Source organism: Argentina anserina, chromosome 1 (assembly GCF_933775445.1).
Source record: "Argentina anserina chromosome 1, drPotAnse1.1, whole genome shotgun sequence".
NCBI classification, from domain to species: Eukaryota; Viridiplantae; Streptophyta; class Magnoliopsida; order Rosales; family Rosaceae; genus Argentina; species Argentina anserina.
The window spans coordinates 3,685,972-3,707,136 of NC_065872.1; the positions used below are offsets into that span (position 1 = coordinate 3,685,972).

At 38.5% G+C, this 21,165-nt stretch overlaps 3 protein-coding genes across 4 annotated transcripts; 1 reads left to right on the top strand and 2 right to left on the bottom strand.

The window, feature by feature from the left end:
• Positions 1–58: 58 nt before the first annotated feature.
• On the bottom strand, positions 59–11,791 carry LOC126799103 (myosin-17-like). 2 transcript variants are annotated; one of them, XM_050526234.1, is made up of 38 exons: positions 11,551–11,791; positions 10,384–10,512; positions 10,051–10,194; positions 9,825–9,970; positions 9,561–9,717; positions 9,373–9,431; positions 8,891–9,050; positions 8,637–8,786; positions 8,401–8,537; positions 8,159–8,305; positions 7,899–8,000; positions 7,764–7,821; positions 7,572–7,673; positions 7,388–7,425; positions 7,126–7,252; positions 6,866–7,036; positions 6,607–6,738; positions 6,374–6,483; positions 6,180–6,240; positions 5,656–5,833; positions 5,111–5,316; positions 4,821–4,940; positions 4,634–4,732; positions 4,313–4,534; positions 3,713–3,852; positions 3,468–3,579; positions 3,338–3,379; positions 3,147–3,227; positions 2,892–3,062; positions 2,608–2,763; positions 2,294–2,503; positions 1,823–1,960; positions 1,648–1,718; positions 1,385–1,484; positions 1,204–1,260; positions 973–1,110; positions 747–829; positions 59–638 (listed from the first exon to the last, which is right to left on the bottom strand). In XM_050526234.1, exons 1-38 carry the CDS (start codon positions 11,551–11,553, stop codon positions 515–517), a joined length of 4,581 nt encoding a protein of 1,526 aa, XP_050382191.1. In that variant the 5' UTR covers positions 11,554–11,791; the 3' UTR covers positions 59–514. The 2 variants fall into 2 exon arrangements, with proteins under 2 accessions (XP_050382191.1, XP_050382185.1); XM_050526228.1 differs by having other exon boundaries at positions 3,329–3,379.
• Positions 11,792–14,409: 2,618 nt separating this feature from the next.
• Positions 14,410–16,295, top strand: LOC126799182 (threonine synthase 1, chloroplastic-like). Its single transcript, XM_050526322.1, has one exon. The coding sequence runs from the start codon at positions 14,448–14,450 to the stop codon at positions 16,038–16,040; it is 1,593 nt and encodes a 530-aa protein (XP_050382279.1). The 5' UTR covers positions 14,410–14,447; the 3' UTR covers positions 16,041–16,295.
• A 732-nt stretch (positions 16,296–17,027) lies between these two features.
• LOC126799195 (glycerophosphocholine acyltransferase 1) lies at positions 17,028–19,875 on the bottom strand. Its single transcript, XM_050526348.1, has 8 exons — positions 19,683–19,875; positions 19,438–19,557; positions 19,259–19,316; positions 19,065–19,165; positions 18,393–18,488; positions 18,220–18,313; positions 17,715–17,952; positions 17,028–17,631 (listed from the first exon to the last, which is right to left on the bottom strand). The coding sequence occupies exons 1-8, from the start codon at positions 19,785–19,787 to the stop codon at positions 17,226–17,228; spliced, it is 1,218 nt and encodes a 405-aa protein (XP_050382305.1). The 5' UTR covers positions 19,788–19,875; the 3' UTR covers positions 17,028–17,225.
• Between the last annotated feature and the right edge of the window lie 1,290 nt (positions 19,876–21,165).

The following is a 21,165-nucleotide window of genomic DNA, read 5'->3' on the forward strand; positions in this document are numbered from 1 at the left end:
CAAAAAATTTGACGCCAGAGAACACAAAAAAAGTCCAATAAATATAACCTGTGTATTGTTATTATACATGAGGTTCCATCTATTTTAGAGTAAAGAAAAAAAGAATACTACACCACTTAATTACAAATTGCTCCCACAACCACAAAATAACGATCTAACAAAATGCTTTCAGTCAAAAACCAGTAGCCAACCTTCCTTTAAACCCGACAAACAAGAAGCTACTGGGCACCACCAATGCCTGTTAAACGAGGCATTTCATCACATAAATTGTGATGTGACTAACTAACAAATACCCTCCTGTTGATAAAACTTGAGGGAAAAGAATGAACTCGCCCCAGCGATCAATCAAACCAAGATCAAAGGCATGAGCTGATAAAACAAACACTATTCACAAGGATGCGTACAAACAATGACTGTGTGCACAGGTTTCAGCACATCAATTGATGTACTTCTGCTTCTCGGATATAACGATGAGGACTGTGATTTATAACATCAGAGATTAAGACCATCAACATCACTCTAAGCGAGGGAGTAAGAACCCAAATCCTGAGTGTTCACGAATCAATGGTGGAGGTTCAATGTCGGTTATATCTACTTGTTGCATTGTCTTAGAGATGTCGTCCACCGAGAATGGTATGCTGGATTTTAATTTTATAAATCATAAGCAACAAAAAAAGAATAATAATAAAAAAACTTCAGCTATCAGATACAGAATCTCACTGTGTATCATAATCATGGATTATTACCTTGAATCGTCATCCAGTAGGAAAGAGCTGCTTACAGCATTGTTGGAATCCTCGGTCATCATGACTCTCATGCTTGATATAACCTATGGAATCCAGAAGAGTTTATTAAAATGCTAATAAGAACAGAAACAGGTCTGGAAAACCGAAATTCAAGGGCAACAGTAAGAAACTGAATAGTATATAATGGGTAGCATAGATTATAAAATCTAGCGCCTATTGAACTTACATCTGAAGACACACTATGTGTGCCATATTTGTCGTCCCAGTACATTGTACTGATCCTGTACAATTGCTGTATGCTAAGCACAGGACAGAGTTCTTTAGTTATTTCATTCAAGGTCTTCTTCGGCTTTTGATGTATGACCTGTATAAATAATATATTTTAAAAAGTCAGCTAATTCTGCAATACTGTAGAAACAAGTTATTCCAATTGAAAGACTAAAGATATGAATTTTACAAGGAATCCAACGGCCTGCCTGATATGCTTCAACTCGTCCCAAGCTGACCCTGCATACTGTAGACAAATATTTCAGCTGAGAACTCAGACATAAGAAACCAGAATATAATTGAAGCTTATAGTCCAAGACATAAGAATGCAGCACAAAAAGTCATTCATAGGAGGATTGCATGGCTCTCACTTCCTCGCTTGCCCCAGAGCACCACTGTTCCAACTCAGCCAACCCGGCTTTTACAAACTCCCCATTACTGAATGAACAACACTCCCGCCGCAAAAGAAGACTGCAAAACATGATTGAATTAGAAGCCACATAAGCTATAGAGAAAACAACCATTGTCACAGAAAAATGATTAAAAGTGCGACAGAAGGATGATATATATATATATATATATATATAGTGTGTGTGTGTGTGTGTGAGAGAGAGAGAGGACTGATTGGATCTACCTATTGAATAACTGAACATTGATGAAGGAGAATATTTGAGTGAACACCTTGCAAACCAAAAAGGGAGGCACCTGCATAAAAGCCAAATAATATAAGAGAGTACATTTGAAAAAACAAATTGATATAGAGACTACTAATCAAAACATTCGTAACCTATGGGTTTTATAGAGCTTACATAATTTGCTTTCATTATCTTCAAGTAATTGTCTAAGCTTTTCACAATGCTTTGCCAGTGAGCAATTAAAGCTTGCTGAGCGACGGCATTAGCTTGGGCACGTCCTTTCAATAAACTAGCCCGTGATGTCCTTGGTGCCTGCATTGTATTGAAAAAGAAACAAAAATAAATTTCTTGCTGTCCAAGTTAGTAAGGTGGAGATATCCTCAAGTTTGACACAATGGTCATCCAAAGTCTCTGTATGCCACACATGATGTGCATGTAAGAATTACAAAGTATTTTAGGGCAAGGACAGAATTCTTTTGGCCCACTGTAAACACAGTTTCTTAAATTTACAATCATATAGCTACGAGTGCTATAGATTACCAGGAAGGGATATTTAGAGTTATAATATACGATGGCTTCTTCATTATCTTCTTAGCTACATTAAAACCAACTGTAGCATTTACACATATTACTAAGCTAGCCCACCTGGATACATAATCCGAGTACCGGTGAGATCTCTTTCTTTAAGTTGTCTCTGATCATCCCATATATCTTCTCGAGGAAAGCAGTAAGCTGCTGCTTAAACAATAATGCAGGATATTTGGCCTCAACTTGCCGTAAGTCATCCAACCTACCAAGTCCTCCTCGACCATTAAGAAATGAGAGTCCCGCACTTTGTGGAGAGGCCCTTAAACCCTAAGATTGAGGGTAAAAACGAAATAATGGGGAGAAAAATAAGGATAAGAGACAATATAATCCAACAGAATAATAAAGGCACATAAATCTGTAACTGCCTCAACCTGAGACATCCTTCCAAAAAGAGAGGCTGATGATGTTCTCCGCCGTTGTGGTGTCAAGCTAGCTGCTCCACTTGCTTTTAGTGTATGTTGGAGTAGTAACAATAAAGTTGAGGTATTAGATAACCAATAGGCTAATGTGTCATTATTGTCCTGAACCTGTAATGAGTAAATTTTACAAACACTATTAGTCAGTGTTCAACATGCGTTATAATCACCTCTAACTGATGACATTAACCGCGGCAATTATGAGGCTTGCATCTCTTGAAACCATAAAAGCTACTTACTTCTATGGCTGAAGCTACTGTTTGAATTACACGGTCAAATATGCCAGTCCTTTCCACTTCAAATGACCGCCAATGAAGAAGACATTTGTATATGACACAAGCGGCAATTGGTCTTCCTCCGAAAAAACCCAAATCTTGTGATATGCACTTGATCAGCAATTCCTGGTTCTCCTGAAAATAGAAAGAAAATGTGTGAAAACCTATTAGAAAGGGGAAGTGAAAGCTAAGACAAGAGAGGATGAAATAACCCTTTACCTGCTGCTTTTCGTTGAGATACTTTTGCGGTTTTTCCTCAGACTCAGGCTCACGTGCACTTGATATGGAAAGAGTCATATCCTGAAGCATATATCAGACAATAAGCAATACAATTATATTATCTTAATAAACAACCCCCTAAATTTTTGTCAAGATATTATTTATAGAAGAAATGAGATTCAAGATGTGACCTTGGATTCTCCATTCACAATAGTTCCATTCTCTGGTGTTCTCTGCAAATTCAAGAAACACTCATCCATGAGCTTATGGGTCAAAGCAAGTAAAAGCACATTGAGTTAGGATCCTGAACACAATAGATACCTGAATAATCACCGTCTTTGGTCTTGAAGACAGAGCTTTTGGTGACATGGTCAGTGCTTGTTGACGAAGTACTTGATTCTCTGACTCTGTGCTGGAAAGTTTCTCCTCTAGCCTGAATTATGGAAAATAATCAACTAAAATGAGCATGGTTTCACAGCAAAAAAGAGTGAGAGAAAGAAATTAGATCTCGAGTCAGTCAGGCATGAGCTGACTGCCCTAGTTTCAATAGAAAGATGTTAACGAACCTTTGCACAGATTCCTGAAGCTGATCTACTTTTCTGCCAGCATCATCAAGTTGTCCGGCCAGCTCTGCATTTCTAGCCTCAGCATCAGAACAAGCCTTCCTGGCCTCTTCAGCTGCCTGTCTTTCTGACTGCAGCATGGTCTGTACATTTGGAAGACCCCATTAAGTTAGCACACCCATGAGCTCAGATTTACGGGAAATCATCAATAATGTGCTCCAGAAGTCATAGAACAATGATTGCAATTATATAACCATGACCAACCCCAACTAGGACCGTCAATTTGGGTAAGGAACAGAACATGCCCAGCTTAGTACGAACTGTAATGATTGAGCCTGAGCTCACCCACCTGACATTTGGATCAGAACTCCTAACCCAAAACCCGCACAAGCAGTTGGGTGTATATAAATGTCTTCCCATGTCAGCATTAGAGATGACCTCTACTAAATAGAGAAATCACTGAGATTTATCAATATTTTTCTGGCTCAGTTGAAAAATGCATGAATTTTGTGAACGTTTACAACCATTACTATGACAAACTGGTAGTACTGAGAGAAGATGATATTTTATCGACAAAAAACGAGAAAATACAGTAGAGCCCACCTTCAAGCTATCAACCTCCGCTGATAACGCATCAATCTTTTCAGTGTCTTGAATTAACACAGGAGTCTCTTTAATAAGAGGAGGAGCATCTTCGATTGCCTTCTGAGCTGCTTCTCGTTCTCTAATTGTTCTTGCATTTGCTTCTTCCAGTTGTATTTGCATTGCATGCAAAGCTTCTTGAAACTTAGCAGCTTCTTGGGCTTTTTCTTCTTCCAAATCAGTCTGCATTTTAACTCAACATAAGTTAATGTACAGTGAGAATAAGATTGTTTCACTTTTCCTCCAAGGACACTACATATTAAGTAATAAAAATAGAATTACCCTTAACCGCTTCTCAAGTTGCACACGATACGTAAGTTCTTCCACACGCTTTTCTAGTTTGTCTTTAGCTTCCTTGAGAGCCCCTGTTTCTCTTGCAGCCTAAATTGATTGCAATTGTTAGTGGAATTACACAGCTATTACATCTTCCTATAGAAACAAAATTACAGTTAGGAGTCCGATTCCAAACCATTTTGAGATTTCGAAGCTCTTTACGGGCAACCCTACGCCTCCACCCACACTGTGTGACTATTGCAGCCTTCTGGAGACTCCTATAATATGAATATGCTAAGTGGCAACGCAAACGAGCCTGCAAGCAACCAACAAAACAATCATTATTATTTCTCTTGAACAGTACACAAAAAGAAGCATTACTTTTCTTGCAGTCATAAACAGGCAAAGCAACCTTCATCTAAAAGTTCCTAGACTTTCTTTTCTAACTTTAAGACAAAACAATCAGAAGATGTATGAAAATAGGACCTGGATGAGAATTGCAGCCTTAGTTTGCTTTCTGAATCTGAATTCATCCCGGGCGGTCATTGCTCTCAACCCAGTCTGTAATGTGATTGCAGACAACCGAACTCTCAAGTATGATTTCCTTGCAATGTATCTCCGCAAATCTTTCTGTATCTTGACAGCCGCTGCTTCTTTCCGCAGCTGCTCAAAAATTTCACGAGACGAAATACCTATACACCAAGAAAACAATTATACGCTGGACGATATAAGAATCAACTAATAGAATAGCATACATTTCAGCTCTTCTCTACTTTACCAAATTCAGTGTGCTAGAGAAAAATCTATTAGGTATGAGATATTTCATTATGATACTATATATTATTATACCCTATTTTACTCATTATCATATCCCAAGACCATTCCAATCTTTAAATAAATAGAGTTCCAAGACATAAGGTTCAACATCCTCACACATGTCGACTAATATGGGGCTGTGTTCCCAGCAAAAAAAATGTCATTTGAAAAAGGAATTGCAGAAGCACTAGTTAAGTGGTAATTTAAGAAGATACCTCGCACATAGGATTGTAATTGAATAGCAGCTTTACGAATTGCAATGAACTCTTTGCGTGCCATATGGGTACGAATTTGCCTTTGTATGGTTCTGGCTGCATTTCCAAGTACCTCTGCTCTTTTAGCATCCAACTCAGCCATCTGACCAGCTCTTAAGAAGATCTTTGTCTTGCCTATCTGCCAAGGCATGTTCAATAAACAAATAAGAAAACAACATTGACAAAAAGCTTGGCAAATAGAGCAGATTATGACGATCAAAGTACATTTGGAAACTTCAAATGACACAATTAAGTGGCATCTATTGGTAAGGGTTCAGCAGTGAGTACAAGGAAATATGCAGTGACAGATAGCTATAGCAAAAGGTATGGTCGGACAGTCAGGTATAGATAAAATTCATCAGGACAGAGGGCCAAAACAAGGGTTAGTGCACTGGGTCTCACCTTAAAGGGCCAACAAATGACACGCAACAGCCAAAGCTAAGTAACATCATCAAGATTATATTTTACATGGCAATTTGAATCACCTGATAACCGGCCAATCCCATTTTATCAAGGATCATCTGACATGCAACCTTGTCATCGCAGCTGTTGATGGAAAAGTTACAAACAGTTTGGTAACTCTGCTGATGTGTGTCTGTGTGGACATACTAGTCCACAAGAGAACCAGTGTCCATATTTTATACAGCAAGAAATAGTAAAGGAAATAATATCTACTTACTTTCCTTCCAAAACATCAGGAGCAAGAACCCCAAAGCGGTTAAGAAACTCATAAAATGTACGTCTGGTAGGGTATCCAGCACAGCTGATCCTGATCGCCTCAAGAACACCCTGAAACATATATATAAATGACTGTAACGGTACCCACAGAACAGGATTCCAAATAATAATTTATCCCGGAATTATACAGAATAAATGAAGCACAACATTAATGTATGGGTAGCTCATACTCACACCACAGCGCAATTGTTGAATTATGTTAAAGTTCTCAAATATAGCAGGCTTGAGGACATTGTTTGGCTTCACACATCTGATATAGTGAGGTTCTGTTGAGTTCAAGGTCTCCATCAAGGATTGAAGTTGTAACTGCATTTTGCGAAAAGAAAAACTCATCCGTTATTCCATAATAGAGACTATATACTCAGCATTATAAGTTAGTTAGATATCTTTAATCCAATTTGAAGAGCCCATTAAATAAATTTGAGACTGATACCTTGAAGCGTGATCCAATGGATGAAAATTTTGAAGACTTGGATGATTCCTCTGGAAGTGGAGGAAATAGCCCTGCCACAAAAGGGCATTTGGAGGCTGTCAGTAGATCCTGGTGTTCTGCTATCACATAATCTTTGTTTTTATCAATAAACTGATCAGCCAGATAAGTCACCTGAAATAAAATTAGTGATATGTCAGAAATATTAATTACATGACTGTTACTAAATTTAAAGGACATGCGTAGGGTCCAAACATCTATACCTCTCCTGCGTAGTGAGAGATGGTAAAACTAGTTCGAGAAAGCTTAGGTTTGATAAACCGCTTGTGATTTTTGAATGTCTGGTACAACTTCTGAGCAAAAGTTTCATGTGTCGATTTAGGGAACATACTGTGGGAAGCAATGAACCAACATGAGTCCAACCAAACAGAAGAATATAAATATGTGAGCAAGACATCAAACTTTTTTCCATCTTTTTTTTTTTGGGTGGGGGTGCAGTGTAGGAGTAAAATATTAGCTACGTACCAGGCTTCATCCAACAGTGAAATTACTCCTCCAGGTTTCTGTAAAATAAAGATAACTCACTTTAATAGAATGCAAAATAACAATATTCTGTCACTCAAAGAAAATAAAAAACTGAGTTTGTAATCATGCAAGTCATCTTAGGCTTTTAGCCATGTTAAATAGACCGAAAGCAACAATATATCACCTTTTCAATTAGATCCAGCACATCTTGGTTATCAACAAACTCAATGTAGCTCCAATTGATTTCTTCTTTTGTGTATTCTTCCTGTTCCATCTTAAAGACATGCTGTAGGATGCAATTGCAAAAGAGTTTGATTACTAGTCGACAGGAATTAGTATTAAAGAGTAAGGGAGACCTATGTTAAAAGTTACCAACCTGATTGAAATGTTGTTGCAGCTTCTCATTTGTAAAGTTTATACAGAACTGCTCAAAACTATTAAAAAGGAACCATGTCAACTACAAGACCACCTCTTACAATGCAAAAGAGAATATCTGAAGCTGACAATTTACCTATTGAACTTAAAACTCTCAAACCCATATATATCAAGAACTCCAATCAATGATTTTGAGTTTGGATCTTGTCCGATTGAGATGTTAATCTTCTCCACAAGCCTGAGTTTAAGGAAAACCCTATTAGAACTGATTACAATAAATGTAGATAGGCTTGAAATCTATACTATAAATTATAATATTTGTTACAGTAATGTGGATAGGTTGCCTATGCATGGACACAAATACATACAGGCACAGTGGTAAAGAAGTCACATTACCAGTCAAACAAGCGTGAATAAACAGTTTTAGCCAAGGCATCTCTGCTAGCCAATGCAGATGCGGGGTCAAGTGTCCTTGTGATGACCTCTTCTGGTGTTACCATTACACGTTTAATCAGAGCATCTTCCAAGCTCTTGGGATCACATCTACAGTAAATCACAATTAAAGTCTGAACTCTGAAGCATAAACGAAAATACTATTGGAAATGCATCCATAAAATTTATGGTTGAATAGAGCATACTTAAGCAGCTCAGCTGTTGTACTGAGATGGAATCTAGACTTCTCATCCTTAATGACAGAAGAATCAATCTCCTCTCCTTTTGCAAATTCAACATTTCCAAGATGCAGAATTGCAGCTACCACCATAAAAATTGCATCCTGAAAAAAATATTATAATTAATGAATAAGAATATCTCAATATCGAATTGAATACAACAACGCACACAATCTATATCGTGGAACTTCTGGAATACCGACCTGCTCTTCATCACTGATCCCAACTACATCCATAGCCCTTCGTGTTGCAGCATATTCCTCGCTATCATCTATTCCGTCAAGCACATAGCAGCTAGATTGATTCAAGTAATGGTAATCTTTAGGGTTTCCCAACTTGAATTTCTCTCTATCCTGAAAAGTTGTAACAATCAAAATTTAGTAACATATGATCATATGATTCAGGGATGTTTGTCACCAGATTGGCCATATTGAATGTCAAAACAGATTATCAGTACCTCAGGTGGTGCGGCACAAAGCAGGTAAAAGCAGTGATAATTTCTTTCAGGATCCGAAACTTGGCAAACACGAGACCTTTCAAGCAAATAAGTTCGTATAGCTGCGCCAGAGATCCTCCCACTCTTGTCGAACTGGATCTCCACAAATTTACCAAACCGACTGCATTATGCAAACAGAAAAGAATTTGAGAAGTGAAATAACCTCTGAGAAGTGAAATATGTACACCAAGCTCTTGTTTATGGTTTCTACAGATTACAAATATCATTAATGGCAGGTGTTGAAGACCCAGAGTTTCTAGAACTAGAGGAAAGCAGCACTCAGAATTCTTGAACAAAGTTGAGATTAACCCTTTTCTATATTAGAATTAGCACACATTCCCAAACTGTTGAGTGTATCCTATAACTTCCATTCATTTCATATTGAATGTATTCCATCAGTCGATGAAAAATTTGGACCACAATCCCATAGTTAATGAACTCACCTAGAGTTGTTATTTCTGACAGTTTTGGCATTGCCAAATGCTTCAAGAACTGGATTGGACTGTAAACAATCAACCCAAGAAAACCATTCAGGTTACAGTAAACATCATGAATTGAATTGAACAGATGTATTGGGAAAGAATATTGAACTGTAAATATAGGCTGAAGAAAGAATATCCAATCATCATACTTCTAGAACTTGCTGTTCAACTGTCCGCCCTTCTACACCTGATCGCCCACCAAGGTATGCAAGATATCGCATAAGCATCTTTGTCGTCTCTGTTTTACCAGCACCACTCTCCCCACTAACCAGAATTGAATTGCTCTTTCCCTCATTGATCATTGCTCTGTTACACACAGTATTAAAGTAGTAAGAATGAAAGGCAGAGGGGAAGCTGGGTGGTTTTGGTCAATCAACAAAATATATCATATTTGACAAGACATATTTAAGTACCTGTATGCAACGTCCGCAATTGCAAAAACATGAGGACTTAACTCCCCAAATCCAGCTCCTTTATATTGTTCCATCATGTGTGTGTCATACATATGTGGTAATCTTTGAAATGGGTTTACCGCAATCAATATATTGCCAGTGTATGTCTGGAAAGATATACAATAAATGAGCAAATATAAACTTTTCTAATCTTCAACACAAGAAAAATGTGAAATGAGTATCTTACATAAATTTCATTGAGTTCATATCTGGCAGCCAAATTATGCAGAACTCCTGGCTCATGCAAATATGAGAGCTTTGTCATGTCATCTACACCACCAGGAGGAGCTTCAGTATCTTCTGGAAAAACTTTTGAGATATGTGTAACAACCTGCAGCCAGGTTTACAGTTAGTGAAAGTTCCAAGACCTCAGAGTTTGAAGTGATCAACAACAAATTTCCACTTTAAGTTACGAAATGAATGCTGATGATAAGTGCAGGTCAGATAATATCTTAATCACATGAAAAGCTCCACATTGGAGCAACTGAAGTTTCTAATCAACAAAATTTTATTTTCTCACCGTTTTCCTATTTTTAGTTTGGACATGAACTTCGTCACCATTAATTCGAGAAACTTCTCCACCAACCCATGCCTCCTTTGGATCTTCAACCCAGACATGTGAGCCTACAATAATATTAACTGGTGGAGCCTGAAAACACAACCACAAATACGAAGTGAAAACAGTAATAATAAAACAACAAAAATAAAACTTTAACTGTCGCAATGCACAAGATTACAGAAACACAAGAACCTAATATTCACACATTAGCATGCAAATACAATAAGCAACATTAATGAACAGGATTGCCAATTTAAATGAATAATTGAGTATAATTGAGTATTTCAGTATTAACCAGTCTTTCATACTAAACAAAGCTCATTGAGCAGCAATGAAGCAATATTTATAAAAAAAACATAAGAGGATGAAAAAAACATAATCAAAAGCCAACCCCGTATGAGTAGCTGAGTAAGTACATAATCAACCATTTGTTTACAAAAGAGATATCCAAATCATTTCACTGGAACTTTAAGTTGAATCGATCAAATGTACTCAATGCCTATAACCAACAGAAACTTATTCACAAAAACTACATTCTAATAAACATTGACAGGCATAAAACAGCAATATGCATAAAATTTCGCCACGCCAGTGACTAACCAAGATTAGAAAACCTTCTTAATTGACAAACCCTACCAAAAATACGATCATCACAATCTTCTTCGACTTCAAACTTATACATTGCTATCTTACTTCTAACGGAACCTTTTCTTTTTGGTAAGAACATTATTCAGATTCTCAGTATGCCACACCTACTCCAACATAGCACTTAATTACCTCGTAAATGCAATCGAGCACGCAAGTTATCCACTAAAACTCTATTGCTCTCACCACTACGCTTTCCCTAGACTTCACCACTAGCACCTAAATCAAACTCAAATCCATTCATTTCTTCTCCTCACCCCTAACATCTACCAACTCATATTCACTGAGTTCAACTTTAACCAAAATACATACAATTTCAATAAAACAAGAAACTAAAACCTCATGTATCGCCATTTCAGCATAACTACAGCTACAGTAATCCTAATCTCTTCGATTTTCTTTCAATCAGAAACTAAATCCGATTAAAAACTTAAACAATCAAAACAAATCATCTAAACAAACTTCAATCACTTCCAAATTTACCATATCGATTGAGCTCGGCGATCGGCCTCCGCTAGCTCATCAACACGCTTCCGAGTCAGATCGGCGAGCAAAGAGCTCCGGAAGCTTCACCGGCGATTCTGAGGAACCGAAATTTGAATTTGGAGGAGGAGAAGAAGACGATGAAAGCAACCGACCAAGTTTTGTTTTTCAATTTCTTCGCCTCTTTCTTTTCTTTTGGTTTTTTTGTATTTCTCTCTTACGAAATCGAAAGGTTATGGAAGCTTATATACGAAAGCGGCTTTTTCCCAAGCTTCTCTGGCTGGCTGTTTGTTTCTCTCTCTAGGATTTGGAGCTGCTTTGCTTTGAGTTGGTGTGTGAGAGTTTCTCTCTCTAGGAAATAGTTTTCTGCTTCTCGTTTTTTTTTTTTTCTTTTTTACTGGTTTGGTCAGCTGGGGGTCCTTTTGAAAGAGAGAGCGTGACCTCCACAAACATTGGCTTTCGGCTCTAAAATCCGACACCGTGTTTCGAGCTATTTATGCTGCCACCCGAAATGAAATTACAGCCATTTTCCGCCAGGGAGTTCCCGTTATTTACTAAATCACCCTTCCCTTCAGTTCCGGCCCTTTCTTTTCTGATTTTGTCTCAACTCTCCGTTGTGTTTTCTTTCGGAGATTGTATAACTCAAATGTAGAATCTTTTGTTTGATAGCATATGAGAGTTTCACGGATATGTAAGGGTTTTTCGTTGGTCGGACACACTCTGTAATGTACGAAATTTAAAGATTGTTGAGTGTCAAACGTGTGCAGGCGGGAAAGTAAAAACATTATGCGCCAAATAATAATATACATTCTAGTAGAGACGATTACCTTATTAAGGTAAATCTCTTTTATATTTTTGTACATAAACTTATTCGTAGTGTTTGCACAAACAAACGTTACCAAACATTCGTTTGTGGTCGGTAAGAGGAGTGTAGTCACTGTTATGCCTAATATGGGATTATCATTGACATTAAGATGGTTTCCCTTGTATAAATATCTGCTATCCAAAATGGTTGGGAACTCATTTTGAAATTAAGTTCACCCTTGCTTTAGGGGTAACCTGGTAATGTTTGAAACAATAAGGGTAATTATTTGAAAAATAATTAAATATACAAAAATATAGAATTACATTTTACGACATGACAATCTGATTTCCGCTGACAATTCGCTGGCGCCTGAATCTTTTATGCCCTATATTATTGGGGGACAAGAAATGCTACGGTATAAGTCACTGACACCGTAATTTTGGTGTGTGCGGGTTGCCAACTTGGCCGCCATTACATGATCAAACGCCGATTATAAATATTAGACCCAATAATAACTGCACGATCTGAACACTAGGGATTATTCTTCATGTGGGTGGGGACAAATCAAAATGAAATTAATGTAAACCTTTTTATTTGGGCCGTGCTTGGATGGGCCAGCCCAAGCACTACTAAGAACACCTCATTCATGACCCATGAGAAACAATTTGATCGGAAGTTACCGAAGTGAAAGCTTTTCTTCGTCTTTAGATTTGTGATCTAACTCATCTAAGTTAGAGAAAAGGTTGGAGACATAAAAACTCTTAATATAATGAGTTTGAGTTTCAAATTAGAGCTTGATCATCACTTAATTTGTCCTCATAATTATATTCAGGCGACATAATGTCTCTTAAGAAAAACGTTAATTGATACTGATATATATCCCCATGGTATCTCGTATTGTAACCTCATTTATGTTGATAGCATTAATTGAACTTTGGCTTTGGCCTTTGAACATGGGTCTTTATCGGGTTAATCCAATTGGAGCCACTTGAGCTCGTTAACTTAACGTCATGATGTCAAAAATGTGTGTTCAGTTTACTAATTTTAAATCGTATAAATAGAGTGTGTTACGTATCATCGATGCCGATGGTACGGAATCAAACTATCCTAGACATGAGAGAATCGACGGGTACCTAGATGCTAGACGACCCATATGGCCTATCAAGAAATATTAAGCCAGAGTTTTGTAGCGATGGACCATTTGGGTAATGCAGGCCATTCAGTTTGACGTTTACTTTTTTGTTTTGGCAAATACCAGGGTTGTAAACTTGGTGGGTTTCGGGCACGGTACACTAGCACCGTCAGTTGGCGAAGTTGGGATCTCATGAACAATAAGACGTTGAGTTTAGACCCCCTCATTCAACGAGACCATGTTCAAGCAAATTAATAAACCCGTAAACTTGCATGGAACAGAGATTTGCTTGCCCATATTGCTTTGTTTTAGCCCAAAATAAGGAAACCAGTATGTATCTTCTTCTCTTACTTTTCTTTGGTAAATTTTGTGATTTTATTGAGCACAAGAGACACCGTAGTCGATCAATGTATGTAAGTATGTTGAGCTTGGAAGTTGTTGGTGCCTTGAGTGTTCACTCGTTCACTTATGATATTAAGTTTGTAATATTAATTGTTTCCACATTAATGTAACTAAATGATAAATTCCTTGTAGTGGTGGATTCCCTTGTAACTTTTTTTTATTACGACCTTGCAAAGTGTAGGAACTAAGTAGTAGGTGTATGTCATTGAAACATCTACATAGGTGCAGATGTTCAAGAACAAAAGACTTTGGAATCCTTGAACAAAAGACTATTTGAAGAAACTTTAGAAGAGAAAGAGATTAAATAGGGTATACATAGTGTTGGAACACATTTTTGAAACCTTTTAATGTGAGCTGAATATTAATCGAGAGATCGAATATCCTTTTTGAAAAAACAAATATCAATATTTGCTATAAATATCAAAATTAAAACGTGGACATCTGGATAGGTGTCCTAAAAGGCGTCCCTCTTTACCCCTCTCTCTTAAGGCCACTCCCTCCCCAAAAGCTTAAACCCAAACCCAAAAATAAGCGCCGCGCCGCACACTTCCTCTCAGAATGGCTTCCTCCTCCTCCTCCTTACTCCACCCCTCCCTCTCCTCCCTCTCCCCTAAACGCACCGTTTTGTACCCAACCCCCTCCCCAAAACGCTCACTCTCCGTAACCTGCACCTCCTCCACATTCGATCCCACCCCCACCAACTCCCCCCCACCGCAGCCGCCCCCTCTCCGCGCCCGCGCCGCCGATGAGAACATCCGCGACGAGGCCCGCCGCCACCGCCCCACCCCCAACAACTTCTCCGCCAGGTACGTCCCCTTCGACGCCGTCGCCGCCGGCGTCTCCTCCCCGGACGAGTCCTACTCCCTCGACGAGATCGTCTACCGCAGCCGCTCCGGCGGCCTCCTCGACGTCCAGCACGACATGGCCGCCCTCGCCAAGTTCGACGGCGCGTACTGGCGCCGCCTCTTCGACTCCCGCGTCGGCCACACCACCTGGCCCTACGGCTCCGGCGTCTGGTCCAAGAAGGAGTGGGTGCTGCCGGAGATCGACGACGACGACATCGTCTCCGCCTTCGAGGGAAACTCCAACCTCTTCTGGGCCGAGCGGTTCGGCAAGCAATTCCACGGCATGAATGATCTGTGGGTGAAGCACTGCGGGATTTCCCACACCGGAAGCTTCAAAGACCTGGGCATGACCGTCCTCATCAGCCAGGTCAATCGCCTCTTCAAGCTCCAACGACCTGTCGTTGGCGTCGGCTGCGCCTCCACCGGCGACACGTCGGCCGCTCTCTCCGCGTACTGCGCCTCCGCCGGCATCCCCTCGATCGTGTTTCTCCCGGCGAATAAGATCTCCATGGCGCAACTGGTCCAGCCGATCGCGAACGGGGCTTTCGTGCTGAGCATCGACACCGATTTCGACGGCTGTATGAAGCTGATCAGGGAGGTGACGGCGGAGCTGCCGATTTACTTAGCGAATTCGTTGAACAGTTTGAGGCTGGAGGGGCAGAAGACGGCGGCGATTGAGATACTGCAGCAGTTTGACTGGGAGGTGCCGGATTGGGTGATAGTTCCGGGAGGGAACTTGGGGAACATATATGCATTTTACAAGGGGTTTAAAATGTGCCAGGAGTTGGGGCTGGTGGATAGGATTCCGAGGCTTGTTTGTGCTCAGGCGGCGAATGCCAACCCGCTCTACTTGCATTACAAGTCAGGGTGGAAGGATTTCAAGGCGGTCACGGCCCAGACTACTTTTGCTTCGGCTATACAGATTGGTGACCCTGTCTCGATCGATAGGGCCGTGTATGCCCTCAAGAACTGCGATGGGATAGTGGAGGAAGCTACCGAGGAGGAGCTGATGGACGCAATGGCGCAGGCTGATTCCACTGGGATGTTTATATGCCCGCACACCGGGGTGGCTCTGACGGCATTGGATAAGCTCAGGAAGAGCGGGGTTATTGGAGCTGGTGATCGGACTGTGGTGGTGAGCACTGCTCATGGTTTGAAGTTTACACAGTCCAAGGTTGACTATCACTCCAAGGCCATTCCAGACACGGCTTGCCGGTTTGCCAATCCAGTCACGGAGGTCAAGGCAGAGTACGGGGCAATCATGGATGTTCTCCAGGGCTTTTTGAAGTCTAAGCAGTCAAAGTGAGCCTGAGCTTTGGTTTTGCTTTTTGGAATTTGGTATTACACAGGTTGCTTATGATTTCCAGAAAATTGGTTTTTCGTTATGTTCTTCACTTCGTATATGCTGGGTGATTATAAAGTAAAACCAGCCCCTATAGCATAGCAGAAGTAATAATATATGCTTTTGTAAGCGAGAAGGTAGAATAAGTTTCATACTAGCGATGTAACTTTTATATTTCTAATCTCATACTGATTACTCTAGTTTCTGTTTCGACTATAAGAGATCGTTCCGACATGCATGGAGTTGCAATGATTGTGATGAGTTCCCTGTAGTGCTGTCTTATGATGATTTAGCTTTTAGTTCTGTGTCCTTTGTTATCATTGAGTTCATGAACATAGACTGAAACCTGTTTTAGACATTTTATTGCAGCATTAACTAATGGAGTTTAAGGACGGAGCCGGATTTTATAATGATTTAGGATAGAAAAAAATTTACAATTATTTATAAACTATATATATAAATCTAAGACGAGTTAATATTTAAAATTTAAATTATTATATTAAAATTTAGCTAGAAATATAATTTTTTTAATAATTTAAGGTAGGCTATAGAGATAGTATTATAGTCACCGGAGTGATGCTCGACATAGTATGACCTGATCACTTTTGGATCAACTATGTGACATGATTAGACTTGACGGGAGAAAGATGTACTTTTATTCTGACAATTTTGATCCATCAAACCAAGAAATCCAATTTCGGAACAAGTTGAGGTTCTCCTCGTAAACATGGCAAAAAAGAGGTTTTATTTGATTTGCGACTATTTGGTGAAGTAAATGGAGATGCGAATTTCCTACCAAAATGAACGTGAGAGTTTGGCAGTAGACATAAAAAACAACTAAACTTAAGAGTACCATAACGAACGCGACAGTTTGGCAGTACACATTAAAAAGCAACCTTCTACACTGTCATCAATCCTCGTCCTACCCATTTAATAGAAAAAAAATGATCATACCACAAAAGAATACAGTACAAAATGGGATCATACCACAAATGAGTACAGTACAAGTCTTGTTGATGCTCCAAACAAAGAAATTTGTACACAACAATCATTCCTACCTGATCTGAAAAACAAACGTAAATTTCTAGAAGTTACCTCTAGGTATACAACATGTATAACAAAAGAGAATTGTCAGTTCTAACAGCTGTGTTAAGACTGGCAAGTTTGGGAGGCCTCAACCGAACTGCAGGTGCCGGCATCATGGCCTAATGATTGGTCTAGCTGTGTTTCAGCTGGTTGCACTTCTAAGGTTTGCTCTACCTGTGTTTCTGTTGGTTCCACTTCCGCCTTCTTCTTCTTCTCCTTGAGAATCACTTGTCTTGGCATTACCTCAAGTAAAAAGCTACCACCATTCCAAACAGATGTGCAGACCTTGAGGATCTGGAAAACTGCATGCAACTCATATGACAAGAAGATGGGAACTGTGAGTGCCATGGTAGCCACAGTGAATATGGCTTGGAGTACAATGTACATGAACAACCGATTTTGATCCCCAAGCACACCACTTAAGCGCCACCACATATTGTTTGCTTTCTGTGCCTTCTTCGAAAGTTCTCTGTCAGAATGATATCATCAGATAACGGTGACAGAATGGATACAAACATAAATGCATGGAAAGATGACGGTTAGAGATTGAACCTGTACGAAGTCATCACTTCAGGATCCCTTAACAGCCTTTGTCGGCGTAAAACATTGACAATGAGAAAATACAAAGCCTGCCAGAGGGAATATGCAACCAGGGGCACCAAAAACAACCATGTCCACAGATAAGTTTTGCTTTCTACATAAGGCCAAGAAGCTCTCGCAGAAGTTCCTTCAGGATGCATAGCTGCAAATGTTGTCGGATCCCACCATCGAATGGTGAAGAAAACTAACCCTGAAAAGAATATATTATTTTCAGGAGCATGAATGTAACGGATCACCACAGCTTATCGACCATAAAATTGACCCGTGAAGGTTGATCATCACCAAAACAAGACAGTTTATGACTAGACAACTACCATAATGAAACCACTGTCCAATCTCATATATGCACTGAGACAACACACATGCTACAGAACCAGTGAGACTGTTTGCAACATTTCCAGAAAGCAGAAGACACTAGATAATAAATAGAGGTACTTAAAAAAAAGGATTAACTCACCTGGTAAAAGATGTATCAGGACACTAACTAGTTTGTCAAGTGAACTAAAAACCAAGCTACAACGCCACACAATTAGTGCCCATGCTAATGGCCCCTGTGGAGGAATTTGAAACAATCAGTAATGGACAAATATTGACTTCCTGAAAAGAAAAATAACTGAATTTACTGCTTACCTCAGCAAATGAGAAGCAAACCATGAAAAACTTTTCATTCCTTGGATATAGAAGAAGGTCAACCAAAAAGATGGTATTGGCGTAGTAGCAGAAATCCTATGACATTCAAACAATTCATCATCACCTCTAATTAATCTTTGAAATATACAAAGGTAGTAAGATTTTATAAAAAGCACTAGCAAACAATTTCAAGGACTGCAAGCACTGTAGTTGAAACTGACAGAAAGGATGAAGACACCAACTACTTAAGTAATAAGAACATCAGAACACAAATATATAGAAATTGGCCAACTGAAACACCTGGTCCCAATTCCGTTCTTATAAACTTGAGTGATATGTTACATCTAAAACACTAATAAGACCAAAATTCAGATAGATTTCAATATAAGAATAAACAAGTTTCAGAAAGAAATGAATCTTTCTGCTACTTGCCTTAAGCCTAAAATCAAATTATCTGCTCTTACTATCTCAAAGCAAAACCAATTTTCTCTCTATCCTTGTAGCACTCACAATCCGCTGGTACCATATGTTGCAGATACAAAACCATCCTATATAATTTTTATCTTGTATACAAATCACAAATAATTTTTCTTGAATCTATATGATCAGTATATTTCTAACATATACATCAATTTGTTAACAAATAATCCAATATAAAATCAGATAGCTTACCAAGAGATAATAATGCCATTTCTTGTACCGATAGTATATCCAACGCAGAGGAACAAAAATGACATAGAACAAACAATATGCATATCGAGTATCTTGAGGTCCTGTTAAAGACAAACAATAGAATCAATACACAAAACCAGAATGGCATTTCTGTCTTCCTTAAAGGGGCAATTATCATCAATCAGAATACTCACTGGCTCCCAACAGAAAGCAAAAGCCACCAAACCCAAGCACCCCAACAAGATGCGTCACCTAATAAGCAACAGAAAAACAACTTAGATAAAACTTCAACAGAATGACGAGAACATTCAAAACAAGGTATTGAACCAACCACATCATAAGGTTTCCAAATCAAAATATCAAACCCACCAACCTTATTGATGAACTTTTCATGTTCTTCAGCTTGTTTAGCGATCTTCACAGCCTGTCTTGAAAGGATCACTTTCGTCTGAACAGCTTGCTTCGACAAAATCTCTTTCGTTTGCGCCACTTTCTGCAGGAACCAACCATCCCTCGCATCACAAAACCCAAAAACAAACGCAACCCAGAATACAAAACGAATCAAGACGACGAAATTTCGTCGCCGAATACAAAAGGCAACCATTTTGGGGTGTATACCTTGGATCGATCTTTTATGCGTTGCTTCACTCTGTAAAACGAACGCCCATCAGCTTCTTCGACGGGCTCCGCATACTCCTCCATGGATTCGTCGCCGTTTGACATCTATTTGGCGTCGGAGACGATTGAGAGGGAGAAAGAGAGAGGAAAGGAGAGGGAAAGAAGGAAGTTTGGTGTTTATTTGACGACACAGATTTTCTGGTTAAAAGAATGGCTCTGGTTCTGTCAGGTTCTACATTTATTAGAGATCCGTACTTTAACGTTTTTACGTTTTGTCTAAGGCTAATTTCGGATCATTAAACTTCCTTTTCTAGGTAAGTTTTCCAATATGAATGAGAAAAAACAACTACAATAATGTGGAAATGGCTCCATTATAAGGTTACAGTTTTTTTATATGTTTCACGTAATAAATAGTATTAAAAAATTACTGTTAAGTATTTGATGAGTCACATATTTTTCACTGTACTCTTTGCACGAATTTGAAAACTAAATGCATGAAGCCTAAAATGAATAATTTTCATGAATCTAACTATTGACATCTTAAGTTGTCTAGTTTGAAGTGTTTACTTTATCAGTTGCATATGAGGGTGATTGATTATGATTTTGTTGTCCCTCTACCAGTACCTATTTTTATATATTATCATTATATATTAAAATAATTTATCATACCGCTCAACCAAAAAATATCATATTCATCCTTTATTTTATTAAATAAAAATATAATAGACGATGGTTAGAACAATAAATAAAAAATAAAAAGAAGGAATTAGATGTGATCAGAGAAATTTCTTCCTACTACCTCTACAAATAAATCTTTTTTCTTCATTTATTAATTTTGTAAAATAATTAATACGCATGTAGGACATGTCAACTGTAAGTATAAAACCAATAAAATTGATTTATGGTATATTGAAACTCAAGATTGTATATTTTCAGGCCGGCTCTTGGGGAGTGCAGCTAGTGCGCTTGTACTGTGGCCATGACAAAATTCTACTTATTTTTTTTGTTTATTAATCAATAATTTAATTTAAAATATTTTAAAAAATCATCATTTTTCGGTTTTTATAATTGAATTTTTCTAAGAAAATCTCACTATTGTCATTCTTTCATTTTTTATCTCTTAAATTTTTGATTTTCTTCATTTATTATGAAGAATACTAATTACAAGATTTAAAGAATTTGGCTTAATTTTTTTTTAAAAGGCTCTTTTTTTCGCATTAAGACCGGCCTTGTATCTTTTGAATCTATATCACTTTTTATAAAACCGTGATAATGCTTACCGATTTGTTACATATAGTTGAAAATCGCTCACAACCCCTTCAAACTGTCTTTTCGAGGGTACATGCTTGGTTTTACAGTTTTACTATTACCTATACTAAGAGAGGGAAAAAAATTAATTTTTATGCGAAAGAAATGGAGTGCCACGTGTTAAGAAACGTGGCCATCTGTTAGCTTTTGATTATTTGGTGTCGTAAGAGAACAT

What these genes read in the sequence shown, in the direction of transcription:
- LOC126799182 (XM_050526322.1), top strand. Translation starts at nt 14,448, where the DNA reads ATGGCTTCCTCCTCCTCCTCCTTACTCCACCCCTCCCTCTCCTCCCTC.
- LOC126799195 (XM_050526348.1), bottom strand. Translation starts at nt 19,787, where the DNA reads ATGTCAAACGGCGACGAATCCATGGAGGAGTATGCGGAGCCCGTCGAA. An exon ending in ATGAAAAGTTCATCAATAAG is followed by an intron (nt 19,317 to 19,437) that starts GTTGGTGGGTTT and finishes GTTGCTTATTAG; the next exon opens with GTGACGCATCTTGTTGGGGT. An exon ending in TTTGCTTCTCATTTGCTGAG is followed by an intron (nt 18,314 to 18,392) that starts GTAAGCAGTAAA and finishes ATTCCTCCACAG; the next exon opens with GGGCCATTAGCATGGGCACT.
- LOC126799103 (XM_050526228.1), bottom strand. An exon ending in ATGAACTCAATGAAATTTAT is followed by an intron (nt 9,971 to 10,050) that starts GTAAGATACTCA and finishes ATATCTTTCCAG; the next exon opens with ACATACACTGGCAATATATT. An exon ending in TGCAACAACATTTCAATCAG is followed by an intron (nt 7,674 to 7,763) that starts GTTGGTAACTTT and finishes TGCATCCTACAG; the next exon opens with CATGTCTTTAAGATGGAACA.